This window comes from Pleurodeles waltl, chromosome 4_2, assembly GCF_031143425.1.
Source record: "Pleurodeles waltl isolate 20211129_DDA chromosome 4_2, aPleWal1.hap1.20221129, whole genome shotgun sequence".
Taxonomy (NCBI): domain Eukaryota; kingdom Metazoa; phylum Chordata; class Amphibia; order Caudata; family Salamandridae; genus Pleurodeles; species Pleurodeles waltl.
In genome coordinates this window covers 766,665,791-766,679,931 of record NC_090443.1, presented here as the reverse complement: position 1 = coordinate 766,679,931, position 14,141 = coordinate 766,665,791, and the positions used below count along the sequence as shown (strand labels likewise).

At 43.5% G+C, this 14,141-nt stretch overlaps 1 protein-coding gene across 3 annotated transcripts in view; it reads left to right on the top strand.

Moving 5' to 3' along the window:
• The first annotated feature begins 2,090 nt into the window (after positions 1-2,090).
• Positions 2,091-14,141, top strand: part of RNPC3 (RNA binding region (RNP1, RRM) containing 3) — a 132,098-nt gene continuing 120,047 nt past the window's right edge. For 2 of the 3 annotated variants that reach the window (XM_069232417.1, XM_069232415.1), the window contains exons 1-2: positions 2,123-2,410; positions 9,838-9,885. In XM_069232417.1, coding sequence (XP_069088518.1) covers positions 2,252-2,410; positions 9,838-9,885 — 207 coding nt within the window. In that variant the 5' untranslated portion in view covers positions 2,123-2,251. Of the gene's footprint in view, positions 2,411-9,837; positions 9,886-14,141 lie in introns of all 3 variants that reach the window. The other variant, XM_069232416.1, reaches the window with a different exon arrangement.

The following is a 14,141-nucleotide window of genomic DNA, read 5'->3' as shown; positions in this document are numbered from 1 at the left end:
CTACTCCCATAAGGGGCATTATTATGATGGCTGTAAAAGAAAGCAAGCGAGCGGGCACACACATTATTATCAGTAATTGGTAATAAGGCAGCTCTTAATAATACAGTGGCAGCATGTTGAGGGTGTTTAAAGTTTATAATGACACAGTCACCACTAAAACTTTTCTTAGAGCTCCCTATCCAATTTACCCTTCTGGTAGTCAGAACTTGATCTGAAAGTTCAGTTGGGAATCCACAATACCTGTGCATCCAGGAAACGGTTTTATTTTTTAAAGACTCGTGGGTTTCCTGATGATTCCCCTTTGCAACAGGGGGAACATTAGCTAAAACTACCACATATGGTGCGCAGTCAGGAGGGAGATTAATGGCGCGCCTTCGCCTTACCTCAGTCCAATCCTATTTTCTATCAGGTATTAAAACAACCTGGCTATCATTTCAGGCTAAGGACTGTGCTGTCGGGTAGTTCTGTACAACACTCCTACTAATATCTAAACCTGTAACATCACCGGGAGGAGCAACCTGAGTATCATGATTGCTTATTGTTATTGGGGCTGACACACTATCTGCTTCCACCAGTGTTTTTTTGAGGAGATCGCCTAATGTATTAACCTCCGCGGTTAGCTGATCAATTTTTACCATAAGAGGTTTGACAATACCCTTAATCTTTAAGTCAATAATACTTACTAAGTTTTTTGTTTTTTCTACATCTAGTTTAACGTCATCGATATTTGCCGTATTATCCTCATCCTTATCTGGATTCTTGAGGGGGCTAACTAATCTTTTTTTTGCGGGCCGAGCACCCCCACGTTTAGTCTGGGTCTTTCTACATGCTCTAACCACTCTAGGTAGTGGGGTGGGTGGATGTTGCACTATGGGATCAGTAGAAACCTCTAGATCGGCTAAGGTAGAAGTATTCTGCATAATCATTTTCCTATCAGGAACACCGGAATTATTGCAGACACTACTACTGTCATCCAGAGCCAATGGAGCAGGTGAAAGTTGCACACTAGATAATGAGCCTGGTCTCGGCAGTATACAAACACCGACAGAGCCCCTTGCTCTGCTCCGTCTTTGCCTCCACACCTCGTCACTGTCTCGCTTCCCCTGCTCGGAGCCCGCGATCCTTGCAGCCGGCGTCGTCACTACCAGCGCAATCAAAGCAGCAGCAACGAAAGTGGCACTTGTTCTGGAAAGGCCTGAGAACAATCTTCGGCGTCCATGCTTTCATCACAAGCTACATTACCATAAACAGAACTGCACAACGGCTTGAAAGCCACAACCACAGCTGTGATTTTACAAACCAGTGAAAGACGAGAAAGCACAATTAAAATGTGGACAGTACAACGCTTAAATGGATTTGTGGCCTTGTTATTTCAACTTTAAAATGTCATTATGAAAAACACTATGCATTTACACATAATTGTATTCATTCGAATTTTGCTCTAATACCCATGGTCCAAGGTATATACAACTGCAAAACCCCAAAACTATCAGTTACTCCATAGCACAGGAATTAACAAACGAATTCATTGTACAGTTTAAACAATGTTAAAGACTAAAAGACACTTAATCTATGACTAACTAATTTGTGAAAAGATACGAGGGGTCTTCACTATTTCTACAGCGCAATTTATTTTCATCTAGTTAAGCCTCCTGCGCTTAAAATATGAGGAGAACCTTAAAGCAGTTAATGATGCAGTCTCGCACATCAGTCTGTCTTCTTTTTCCATGGCAGTTGTAGTTTTAGAGCGGGATCTTTGTAGTGAATGTGACCAGAACTGCTATCCAAAGCCGCGGCCGTTTTGTAAAGAGCAAAGCAGGTTCTTCTTTTTCTAGCTACCGGAGCGTTACTGCAAAATAACAGGCAAAAACATTATAACTACATTTTACATAACAACTTGACACTTTCGTAGATTGCTTCTATGAATTTTTCACAAAACATATCTTAATTATGATATCTGTGATTTTTGCTCTAACAAAGAATTTGTTCAGAATTTTGTCTCTCTTTGCGTATAGTACGATGTGGAGTAACGACATTTTTGTTTCGCTTGTCAGGGCGCCATTCCATTCTAAGATGGCGACCTGAGAAACGGATTTGCTTTTTTTTACGCTTTGCGTCTTGTGCTGTGTGGACTGCTGTGGGCAAAGAGCGTGATATAGTGTTGTGTGTTTCTAAACAGCAAGTTAACCATCTGTAACGCAGAATAGTATTATGTATTGACTCCGTCGGTTGGCGTTATATTACGCGAGTCATGGCGGATGTCAGACGGCAGGAGCCTTGCTCTGTTAAGAGAAGCAAGACCTTGCTTGTGCGGCATCTTCCCCAAGAGCTAACCTACGAGGACAAGGAAGAGCTGCTCAAATACTTCGGGGCTCAGTCTGTAAGAGTCTTCTCTGACAAAGGACGGTTGGTAAGTGCATGAATTGTTGCGTGGCCATTAAGTGGGTTGGTTCTCGTAGCTAGGGTTGCCACTTTTCCACCAGAAAATATCGACCATTTGTTCTTTTAAGAGTCTGCGAAAAGGACTCTAAGCAAAATTGTACGAGCTTCCTTGTAGGATGCTTTTCTGCCTTTGTTTAGAGCATCTCTCGAACACTTTTAAAAGTGTTTTCTATTTATATTTGTTTTTTTAAAAGTATGTACATGTAAGAACTAAAAAATATAGGCTTTAGGTGATTTTGCTTATTTTTGTACCGGCCCGGACATTAAAATACTGGTGGTGCCGGTGAAAAACCGGACAGGTGGTAACTCTACTCTTGGTTGACAGGTTTACAGAATTCTATGTCAGGACCAGAGGCTCAGATGATGCTTCTCTTTGTATGCTTTAATCTTTCCAGCAGCCAATCAGAGAAGATTTACAAACAAAACATATTCCATAGTTCAGTGAATATCACGAGACAACCATATGGATGAACCTATATAAAAACACTAAACAATAGTTTCCTTCCTCTTTCTTTGCTGTTTCCGCAGCCAGTTAAGTGCCTTTTGTTTTGTCTTATATTTCCTCATAATGCATGGTGATTGTCGGCGCTTGCGTTCTGCTGCGTTTTTCTTCATTTCAGTTTCTTGGTGGAGCGTACGGACTGCAAGGCATTTGCCCGCAGTCCTATTTTTAGTCCCTCGGGACTCTGAGTGTGTGCGCGGGCATGCTCGTTCACCTGTTTACCGCTCGTTTAATCTTCAGCATTACGGCGGTTCTTCAGGTCGAGCGATCGCGCGCTTCTGTTTCTCCCTGGCAAGAGTGACTTTCCCCCTACAGCCCTGCTGATTTGGCCTTTCATTGGTATCTCCTTACGTGCTCCAGCTATTTGACACTTTTGGCTCTCTCACGCCCTGAAGTCCTTTTTATTGACTCAGGGTTGTAAAACTCGCATAGGCCTTACCTAGAGTGCTGCAGGCTGCTCTGTCCACATTTTATTGTGTGTTTTCTTAAGCCTGCTGGGGTTTTTGCACTCCCCCAGACTGTAGCCTTTGGCTACCATAGAATTTACAGTCCTTTGGACTCGTGTAAAGAAATTATGGCTCACTCATATGCATATGATGAGGATGAATATTTTGGGGATGACTGTAGGAGGCTGGCCTGGCTTGTAGTGGGTACCAAGGGGCACTTACACTCTGTACCAGGTCCAGTTATCCCTTATTAGTGTAGAAGAGGTGTTTCTAGCAGCTTAGGCTAATAGAAGGTAGCTATAGCAGAGCAGCTTAGGCTGAACTAGGAGACATGCAAAGCTCCTACTATACCACTGGTGTCATATGCACAATATCATAAGAAAACACAATACACAGATATACTAAAAATAAAGGTACTTTATTTTTATGACAATATGCCAAAAGTATCTCAGTGAGTACCCTCAGTATGAGGATGCCAAATATACACAATACCAAAAATATGCAGTAATAGCAAAAGGAAGTAATGCAAGCAGTGTAAAGTTACAATAGATTGTAATAGGAGCACATAGGTATAGGGGCAACACAAACCATATACTCCAAAAGTGGAATTCGAACCACGATTGGACCCCAAACCTATGTGAGCTTGTAGAGGGTCGCTGGGACTGTAAGAAAACAGTGAGGGTTCGAAAAATAGCCCACCCCAAGACCCTGTAAGGTAGGTGTAAAGTGCACCTACAACCCCGAGAGAGCACAGAAGTCGTGATAGGGGGATTCTGCAAGGAAAACCAACACCAGCAATGCAACAACAGTGGATTTCCGGACCTGAGTACCTGTAAGACAAGGGGACCAAGTCCAAGAGTCACGACAGTGTCGAGAGTAGGCAGATGCCCAGGAAATGCCAGCTGAGGGTGCAAGGAAGCTGCCACCGGATGGAAGAAGCTTGGTGTTTTGCAAGAACGAAGAGGACTAGGAACTTCCCCTTTGAAGGATGGATGTCCCACGTCGTGAAGAAGCTTGCAGAGGTGTTCCCACGCAGAAAGACCACAAACAAGCCTTGCTAGCTGCAAGGGTCGCGGTTAGGGTTTTTGGATGCTGCTGTGGCCCAGGAGGGACCAGGATGTCGCCACTTGGATGAGGAGACAGAGGGGGCGCCCAGCAAGTCAGGGAGCCCTCACAGAAGCAGGCAGCACCTGCAGAAGTACCGGAACAGGCACTTAGAAGAGGAGTGAACCAGAGTCCACCCGAAGTCACAAAAGGGAGTCCCACGACGCCAGAGGACAACTCGGAAGGTTGTGCACTGCAGGTTAGAGAGTCGGGGACCCAGGCTTGGCTGTGCACAAAGGAAATCCTGGAAGAGTGCTCAGGAGCCGGAGCAGCTGCAAATCACGTGGTACCCAGCAATGCAGTCTAGCGTGGGGAGGCAAGGACTTACCTCCACCAAACTTGGACTGAAGAGTGTGGGAGTCACTTGGACAGAGTTGCTGAGTTCCAGGGACCACGCTCGTCGTGCTGAGAGGGGACTCAGAGGACCGGTGATGCAGTCTTTTGTTGCCTGCAGTTGTAGGGGGTAGATTCCGTCGACCCATGGGAGATTTCTTCAGAGCTCCTGGTGCAAGAAGGAGGCAGGCTACCCCCAGAGCATGCACCACCAGGAAACAGGCGAGAAAGCCGGCAGGATGAAGCGATACAAGGTTGCATTAGTCGTCTTTGCTTCTTTGTTGCGGTTTTGCAGGCGTCCTGAGCAGTCAGCGGTCGATCCTTTGGCAGAAGGTGAAGAGGGAGATGCAGAGGAACTCTGGTGAGCTCTTGCATTCGGTATCTGAAGAATTCCCCAAAGCAGAGACCCTAAATAGCCAGAAAAGGAGGTTTGGCTACGTAGGAAGGAGGATAGGCTAGTAAGAAAGGTAAGAGTCTATCAGAAGGAGTCTCTGACGTCACCTGATGGCACTGGCCACTCAGAGCAGTCCAGTGTGCCAGCAACACCTCTGTTTCCAAGATGGCAGAGGTCTGGGGCACACTGGAAGAGCTCTGGGCACCTCCCCTGGGAGGTGCAGGTCAGGGGAGTGGTCACTCCCCTTTCCTTTGTCCAGTTTCACGCCAGAGCAGGGCTGGGAGATCCCTCAACCGGTGTAGACTGGCTTATGCAGAGATGGGCAGCATCTGTGCCCATCAAAGCATTTCCAGAGGCTGGGGGAGGCTACTCCTCCCCAGCCTTCACACCTATTTCCAAAGGGAGAGGGTGTCACACCCTCTCTTAGAGGAAATCTTTTGTTCTGCCTTCCTGGGCCATGGCTGCCTGGACCCCAGGGGGGCAGACACCTGTCAGAGGGGTTGGCAGCAGCAGCAGCAGCTGCAGTGCAAAACCTGAAAAGGCAGATTGGCAGTACCCGGATTCTGTGCTAGAGACCCGGGGGATCATGGAATTGTCTCCTCAATGCCAGAATGGCATTAGGGTGTCAATTCCATGATCTTAGACATGTTACATGGCCATGTTCGGAGTTACCATTGTGACGCTATACATAGGTAGTGTCCTATGTATAGTGCACGTGTGTAATGGTGTCCCCGCACTCAAAGTCCGGGGAATTTGCCGTGAAGGATGTGGGGGCACCTTGGCTAGTGCCAGGGTGCCCACACACTAACCTTCACTAGGTGAAGGTTAGACATATAGATGACTTATAAGTTACTTAAGTGCAGTGGTAAATGGCTGTGAAATAACGTGGGCGTTATTTCACTGAGGCTGCACTGGCAGGCCTGTGTAAGCATTGTCAGATCTCCCTATGGGTGGCAAAAGAAATGCTGCAGCCCATAGGGGTCTCCTGGAACCCCAATACCCTGGGTACCTCAGTACCATATACTAGGGAATTATATGGGTGTATCAATATGCCAATGTGAATTGATGAAATTGGTCACTAGCCTGTTAGTGACAAATGTGGCAAGTGGAGAGAGCATAACCACTGAGGTTCTGGTTAGCAGAGCCTCAGTGAGACAGTTAGGCATCACACAGGGAACACATACATATAGGCCACAAACTTATGAACACTGGGGTCCTGGCTAGAAGGGTCCCAGTGACACATAACAAACATACTGACAACATAGGGTTTTCACTATGAGCACTGGGCCCTGGCTAGCAGGATCCCAGTGAGACAGTGAAAACACCCTGACATATACTCACAAACAGGCCAAAAGTGGGGGTAACAAGGGTAGAAAGAGGCTACTTTCTCACAACAACGCCCCTTCTTTTGAAGAGAACTTCGTTGGGGCCCTTGACAACAGCGTGCAGTTCTCTGCTAACAAAGACTTAGTGAAGGCTCTTGGTCCCCTCACTCATAATTTTGAGAGTTTTGCACGTCATATATCACTGGAACAACAATTCCATTCCAAAGGCACAGTGAATTGTACTGCAAAACACAATGTGTGAGACACAGTGTAAAAGTTGGACTCAGGTCATCATACATGTACTCCTACACTAATGTATATTATTTTGTCAACATAGCTAATATGTGACAGTGAAAAATGTTTGGAAGGGGCCTTTTATGTCTAAGAGCAGGCCACATAACTAAAGTAACACTTCTTTGAAGTTTTGTGTTTTAGACGGATTATATGAGAATACTTGTTTTTACGGGGTTTTGGAGGAGTGTGTTTAGGTTTGATATGTAGATTGCTGTTCTATATAAATGTGTTTTGGAGGTCAGCAGCAGACTAAAAAGAGAAAAAGCTTTGACTGAGATTTGCTTTTGCTTGTATGTTTATATTTGGGGAAGGGATTTAAAGCATGTTATATCAAAGATTCATTGAGTTAAAAGTTTGACATTTATGACATCATTTTTGGTGAGTTAGCTGCCAGAAACATGGGGCAGCACAGATAGCAGCGTCGTCCCAGCTATGGCCGTTTGCCAAACTTAAAAATGTCTGCCATGTTGGAATACTTTCTCTTGGAAACAACACCTGCCCATATGAAGGGACCACTTAGGCTAGAAAAAGTGTTGCATCTCATGAAGCTATGGCCACTCTGGCATTGCATGTTTTCTCCAAAAGACAGACTCCCAGAGTCCTGTGTCATTTTTTTAAAAATACAGTACTTAATGTCCCCCACACACAAGTGTGTGAGCTTTTTCTAGCTAGGACTGCCATGGTTGACCTGATGGTGCCAAACACAATGCCAGTGGTAATCTCATCTGAGGGGCACTCAAATTATATTGGCCCTTCAACTGCCATACCACCTGCAGCAAGTGTGCACAGCGGTGTTGCTGACAGGAAAGCCAGTGGCACAGCGGTGAAACAGTTTTTCTCTAACCTCTGAACGAGGCAGAAAGTCCAATAAGAGGGCAGGCAGGGCATCTGCCATTTTTTTGTCTATTGTCCCGTCCTCATCTAAACGATATTGATAATCTTGATTTCAGTTGCATTGTATGTAAATAGGCCCCTAATGCATCTGTTTGTTTTTATCAGTGCTTTATTCCTGAGGTGCAGTCCGGGGGTGTGGAATATAATAAAATATCTACTTTTCCATGGGACAGGTTGCTTCTTAAATCTACTTGTCCTGTAAAATAAATCTGCTTGTCGCTTTGGTGCCATGTAGTACGGTGACGAATTATGGCAGTAGTCTCACTATATCCGAGCTCTGATAACAGCCTCTCATTATGCGATAGCTACTACTAGAGTAGGGATAGAATACATGCAATTTCAATCCCTACTATAGCAATTTCCTTCTTTTGCCACCCTTCTGCAGATCTACATCCTGGGCTGGAAGAAGCAGTACGCAATTGTTCAAAGGTTGGAATACCTTTGAGTCTGCAAACCTACTAACTTGCATGTTTTAAGGATTTTCTGCAGCTCTTCTCTAATCTTTTCCCATAATTAGAATGGTCAGACATTAACTCCTGACAATGGCAGAAGTAGAAGTTCTTCCAAGTTTAGGAAAAAAGTGATTGGAGAGAAAGTGAACTGGATTTTCACATGAGCAAATCTACACATGCATATTTGCTCATGATAAAATACAGTTCACATTTTTTTTCTAGGAGTACGATTTCCTGGTCTACTTCTGTAAGTTCTTGTGAATTCATGAAAGCCAATAATTCAAAGACGTATACAATGGGTGCACTTTTGTGACTTTCTTTAAGAATTGGGTCCCTCAGTAGGTCTGGTGTTAACAAAGACATTTTGTTTTTAATACACTTTTATTTCTCTATGTATCGTCTGACTTCACTGTGAGTGATCACATTCTGCTCTTCTACAAGGAGCATATTGGCACGCAAAGTAATTTTGTTCAGTGCCAAGAACTACTGTTGCAATCTGTTGTGTAATGAAACTGGAGGGGACCCCTCGGCAAAGAACATGGAGGACTCAGACTCAGGGCAAGTGCTGCAGGGCCTTTGTTATGCCACGGCTGGCAATGCGTGCCTTTTGAGACCAAAAACATGTTTTGCTTTTTGCCAGTGTTTGTCACAATAATGAGGGCCTGGCAGCTCCCACAACAATAAAGTGTTATAAAAGCCATGTCAAAACAAGACACGCATTGACGAATCCAAAAGACTCACAACAAATGTCTTATCGGTTGCTTGGCCAGTGCTTTTTTATTTCCGTGCTTCCATTAATATGTTGAAAATGGATACACTGATTTTCCATTAGGAATATTTTTTTGGAAATACTAGCATGCACCAACACGTTTTACTAAACAACGCTTCAAAGAAATAGCACCTAAAATTTCATAGTAGTGAGACGTGTTTTGTTTCCTACTTGCATTGTTTTGCAAAAGTAAATAATCATCAACCTTGCTTACGAGCTTCTGCAAAATTTTAAATCTAATCAGAGACCATTCTGGGAGCATTATACATAGCCTCATATTGTTAAACTTTTCAAACAAATATGTACACATAAAAAAAAAAATCTATATATCTTTTTTTTATTACTGGAGCCACTGTCAGTAGTGCACATGACCTTAAAACGTTTATTTGCAGCGCTCACCCCGACAATATAGGCTTTTCATTAATGAACCATAAATACAAGTTCCAACAGCAATAACATATATACTTCAACTGAAGACATTTCCCTTCTTGGTAAACTGGCAGCCAAAGGGTTTGTGCTGCAGGGCCCACTTGTCCCAAGGATGAAAAAAAACATGAATACTTGTTGTCCTTGATCCCAAACAATATGTCGTGGGCGTCAGGCTATAGGAATTCCACACCCCTGAAATCATTGCTTGGTTCTGCACTTTCAAATGATTTTTTTAATGCTGAGTTATACTTTTTTCGTCTCATTGTGATATCCATTCTTGCTACAAAGGTACATATGCTTTACAGTGGTTGGGTTCCCTGAGGTCTGATTTGCTGCAGAGTTCAAATGCTTTTCAACCTTGATAACTGAGAAAATGTATTAACCTGCTAATTTGTGTTGCCAAAGAAATTATTCTGAAATTAACATTTGCCTTTTTGTTTTTTTTTTAAATAGAAACACACTGCTTTTGCGACCTTTCCTAATGACAGTGTAGCAGCTAAGGTTTGTACACAATCAACAGTTCTGTTCGTATGATTTGTGTGAGCTTTGTTTACTTTGAAACAGTAGTAGGTGTTTCTTGTCAGGTGACAACCTTCACCGACATCTTTATTTTTAATTCCGTTATGTTAATAGTGTCCTCATGGGTGATCGTTAACAGGCTTATTTTCTCTCTGCAGTGAATATGTGCATACTTCTGTATGCTTACTAATAAGGCCACAAGTATTAAAATAGCACATTTCCACTTAAAAAAGCACAACCAAATTTAAATTGTTAGCATATGTTACTCTGAACGGTAATCCAAGCAACACCAGGAACATTTAGGCATTACTGAGCCTAATAGGTGGGCCGATGCAATGTGTCTGAAAATCAAAAAGTATTGCATCATGTGTGACAAAGTTAAAACTTATTAGTGTTTGTAGCACTTTGGTCTATAAATATGCCATGTTGTATAATGCTGTCACAGTCCATTAGCAAGTATTCAAGTAGTATAAAGAGGCCACATGTTTCTTTGGACCTCAATTAGTAAAGGTGTCTAAGGTGTAAGATTGCTGCCGCCCTCGAGCAACTTAGTAAATATGCCACCTGCCCTCTCCTACTGAGGTGGAAATGCCACATCTCAAGTGCTCTGCGCCCCAGAAAGTGTAATGATCAATAATCCAAGTAACATTTCCTTGTTGCTCTTTTTGGATGAATCTGCACAATTAATGGTACCCTCCACTGCCTTTCCGTTAGGAAACTGAATGTCTGTAGGAACAATGATTTCCTTCTGCCATGTTCCTGTTACTATGTCAGTGGCATGTTGAAAGATCACTTATTATCTTATAAAATTCACAGGAAGAGCATCTGTGCCTGTCGTCTTCCCAGTAACAGTTTGATTATTTCGGAGATAATTTCTTTCAGTCCTCTCCATATGGACTTGTTACAGTTTCAGTCACTTTGAGACTCTATATATAGACGCCCTCTGTACATTCTCGCTTTTGAGGCTAAAGGCTTGCCACACCCCTCACAATACACTAAAGGGGCTAGCTTACTGATCCTGTTCTCAATAACTTTGTTAAAGGCCTCACAGCACAGCACACTTGTGACTGCCTCCATACCCTCTTCTGAGGTGGGCACCAGAAGCTCTCTTTCCAACACCCAGAACTCTTCCTCAACCTGTCCTCCTGCAACTTCCGGGGTTTAATTAATCCTTGGGCTACTGCCTTATATGAGTCCCAGGTGCTGACACCAGATTAACCCTAAAATAGCATCCACTTTCCTCCCTAATGCATGCATGACATCCAGGTCTGACAGTAATACCTTGTTCACTGTCCACCTGGGATTGTCCTGTATGTCGACTAATTTTACTCCTCATAGGATTGCAGAATGATCCGAACAATGGACAGGTGTATGCCTGACCTCCTTGACATTATTTGGCAACGATCTATCTGCTAAAAAGTAGTCGATTGTGGTGGAGCTCTGATATCTGTAACTAAAGAATGTATACTCTTTCGTAACATCTACTTTTTGTTATGCCTCACATCACACAAATGAAAATCAAGTGTGAAGTTCCTCAAGAACTTCTTACTTTTGGAAACTTAGCCACCTTCCTCTTAGACGGTCTTTCTAGTGCTACCTCAGACAAACATTGAATTCACCTCCAGTCACTACTGGGGGTGGAAATTCCAACTGGTTTTCACCTAGGTCACCAAAGGGAGAGGTGTCATAGCAGTTTGGGCCATAAAAGCGTACGCATGTGAATTTATGCTTTCCTGAAGTCATCTGGCTTATGACCCATCTTCACGAACAATCAGTTTTAAAATTCACAATATTTATACCAATATATTTCCTGATAATAAGTGCTGTAGAATTATAATCTCTCTGTATCACGTCCGGGGGGCAGAGGAAAGATCCTCCACCCCAGGAACCACTCAAGATGATAGGGCATGCTCCTCTCCTTGGGCCAGATCGATTGGTGAAGGAGTCGTCACATGCTGCAGCATTATGATCTAAAATTAGTTGCTCAGACTCAGATATCTGCTCTACCCCTTGTTTCCACAGGGCAACCTCGTTACTGGGCATGATTTAACAAAATAATTGAATGAGGGGTTAACTTTAAGTTTTAATGGAGTATGGTCTGATGCAGTTGACTGATGTTATTTCCTGCCCTTGGTTCTCACAGGCCCTTCTTTAGCTGTCTTGCTGCCACAGTCCTCTGGAAGTTCTGTTCAGATGGGGCTAAGGCCGTTTTCCTGGATAGAACCCACCTGCACCAAAAGGACTGGGACCCCCCCCAAGTCTGTCTTAATTGCAGAATAGCCTACGCTTTCCTCCCTGTGTCCCGTTTACGTGTCACCCACTACAAAGGCCCTCAATTGTGCCATGGCTGACAAGGGTATCGACCACAGTTTACATACAACCGGACACCCCCTACCCCTTCCTGTACTGGCTCTTATACTCTAACCACTGCCTCTCCTCTCGCTTTTCACTTCCAAGAGAGACTGGGTGGGGGGGATTTTGGGGAGTTTGGTTTGTAGGGTGATGAAATTCTCACCACTTCCTCCTCCAGGCGCGTTGGTCCCAGCTTTCTTGGCTTGCCTGTGCTTGTGCTGGTTCTGCCCAGCGCGGCTGCCTCTAGTGCCATCCTCAGATGACGAATCTCGCCCTCAGTGCAGCTCAAGCTTAATGTGGACTCCAGATCTCGAACAGGCAGCCAGGACTGCATGAATCACGTAGGATCTGAACAACTTGAACATATTACGCCATACATTCCCCTCCAAAATCACTTGCTCAACTCGATCCACTGAATAATGATTCCTTTGACTGCCTCCTCGGCGCTAGCCTGCAACTGTCTTCAGCCAGCCTCCATACTCTGAGATTAGTTTTCCTATTGGTATTGAAGTCTTTTTTTCTAGCAGTTCCTTAGCTTAATATTGCAACACTGTACTGCCTTTTCTAGATTCATAGTTTATTTTGTGCCCAATTGTTCAGTTAAGGTGAATTGAATTTGTTTCACAATAATGCCTGATCTGCTACAAAGCACCCCCAGCTAATTTGTGTTACAGAGTATTTAAAAATAGGAGCAGATTGATCCTGTATTTGTTTGGACCAGTCATTACATTTGTTACCAATGAATGTTACATTTATTTTGGTAACTGACAAGAAAAGCAAGGTAATTTGGCTGCTGTTGTCTAATGTAGGTATATGTATTCTTACCTATGCTCTCTTTCGGTATTTGACAGTGAGAATATGTCCTTCAGCGTGCTGATTTCTATTTTCCTGGCTATAGACTGTCTTCTAATTATGGCAACAGTTAATAGCCATCCCTGCCCTAACGTATACCACATAAACAGTTTTTTCAAGCACTGATGCCTAGTACTGGGCCTACTGGCTGCATGGCCTGTTGGCAGACCAGGTCACATAGTAAAATAAATGAACATTGCAAATGTAACAAATATGGAGAAAATGTACTGACCTGTGCTACATTTTTCCTTTACAAAATATGACAGATTTTAAATACAAAAAAATAACTAGGCCCCTCCTGAAACTCTAGACCACCTGGATCATGCCCTCTATCAACCATAAAACACACTTTTACTAAAGTCTTTGAACTTGCTTGTGCTATCACAAAAACAAAAACCCTAAATCCAGAGGTATATAAGCAGAAGACAGAGAGTGATCCTTCCACCTCGAGATCACTGTGAAAAGTGACTAGAAGATGGACAAAACACTGGGAGGAGCCTGCTCGACAGGAACAGAAAGTTAGAGTCCATGAGGCACTTCCTTTTTGTTGCAAAAAAAAAAAAAAAAAAATAGATTTTTGCACTGAAAACAACTTCAATGGTCCGTTGGGGTAGAATATTAACTCAAAAGCATTTTTTCGAGTAGATTCAGTTACTCCCCGAGTTGAGAACCTGCTCAGTGTGAAGTTATGGTCGCTGGCGTTCTCCAGCATCATGAAATATTCACAGGAATCAGGCACCAAACCTCTCATGCGCTCACTAGCGGCCAAAAAGTATTGTGGTGCTCGCCAGTGCAAGCTTAAGCAAGTCTTTCACGCACTATTGGAAATTTGAAAAAAAAAAATTCTACCACGTGCTGGATGGCGGAATTTAGCGGGAGTTCTGCATTACACATGTAACACCAAGTTCTCGAATTCCGTCAACTCCTTGAGCGGAGTGAATTTTTCCACCCACTGCTACTTTTGAGCTGTACCATTGTAATTTCCTACTTGACAGCAAGTTTCCAAGTTTCTCTCTGTCTCTCTCTGAATTCTA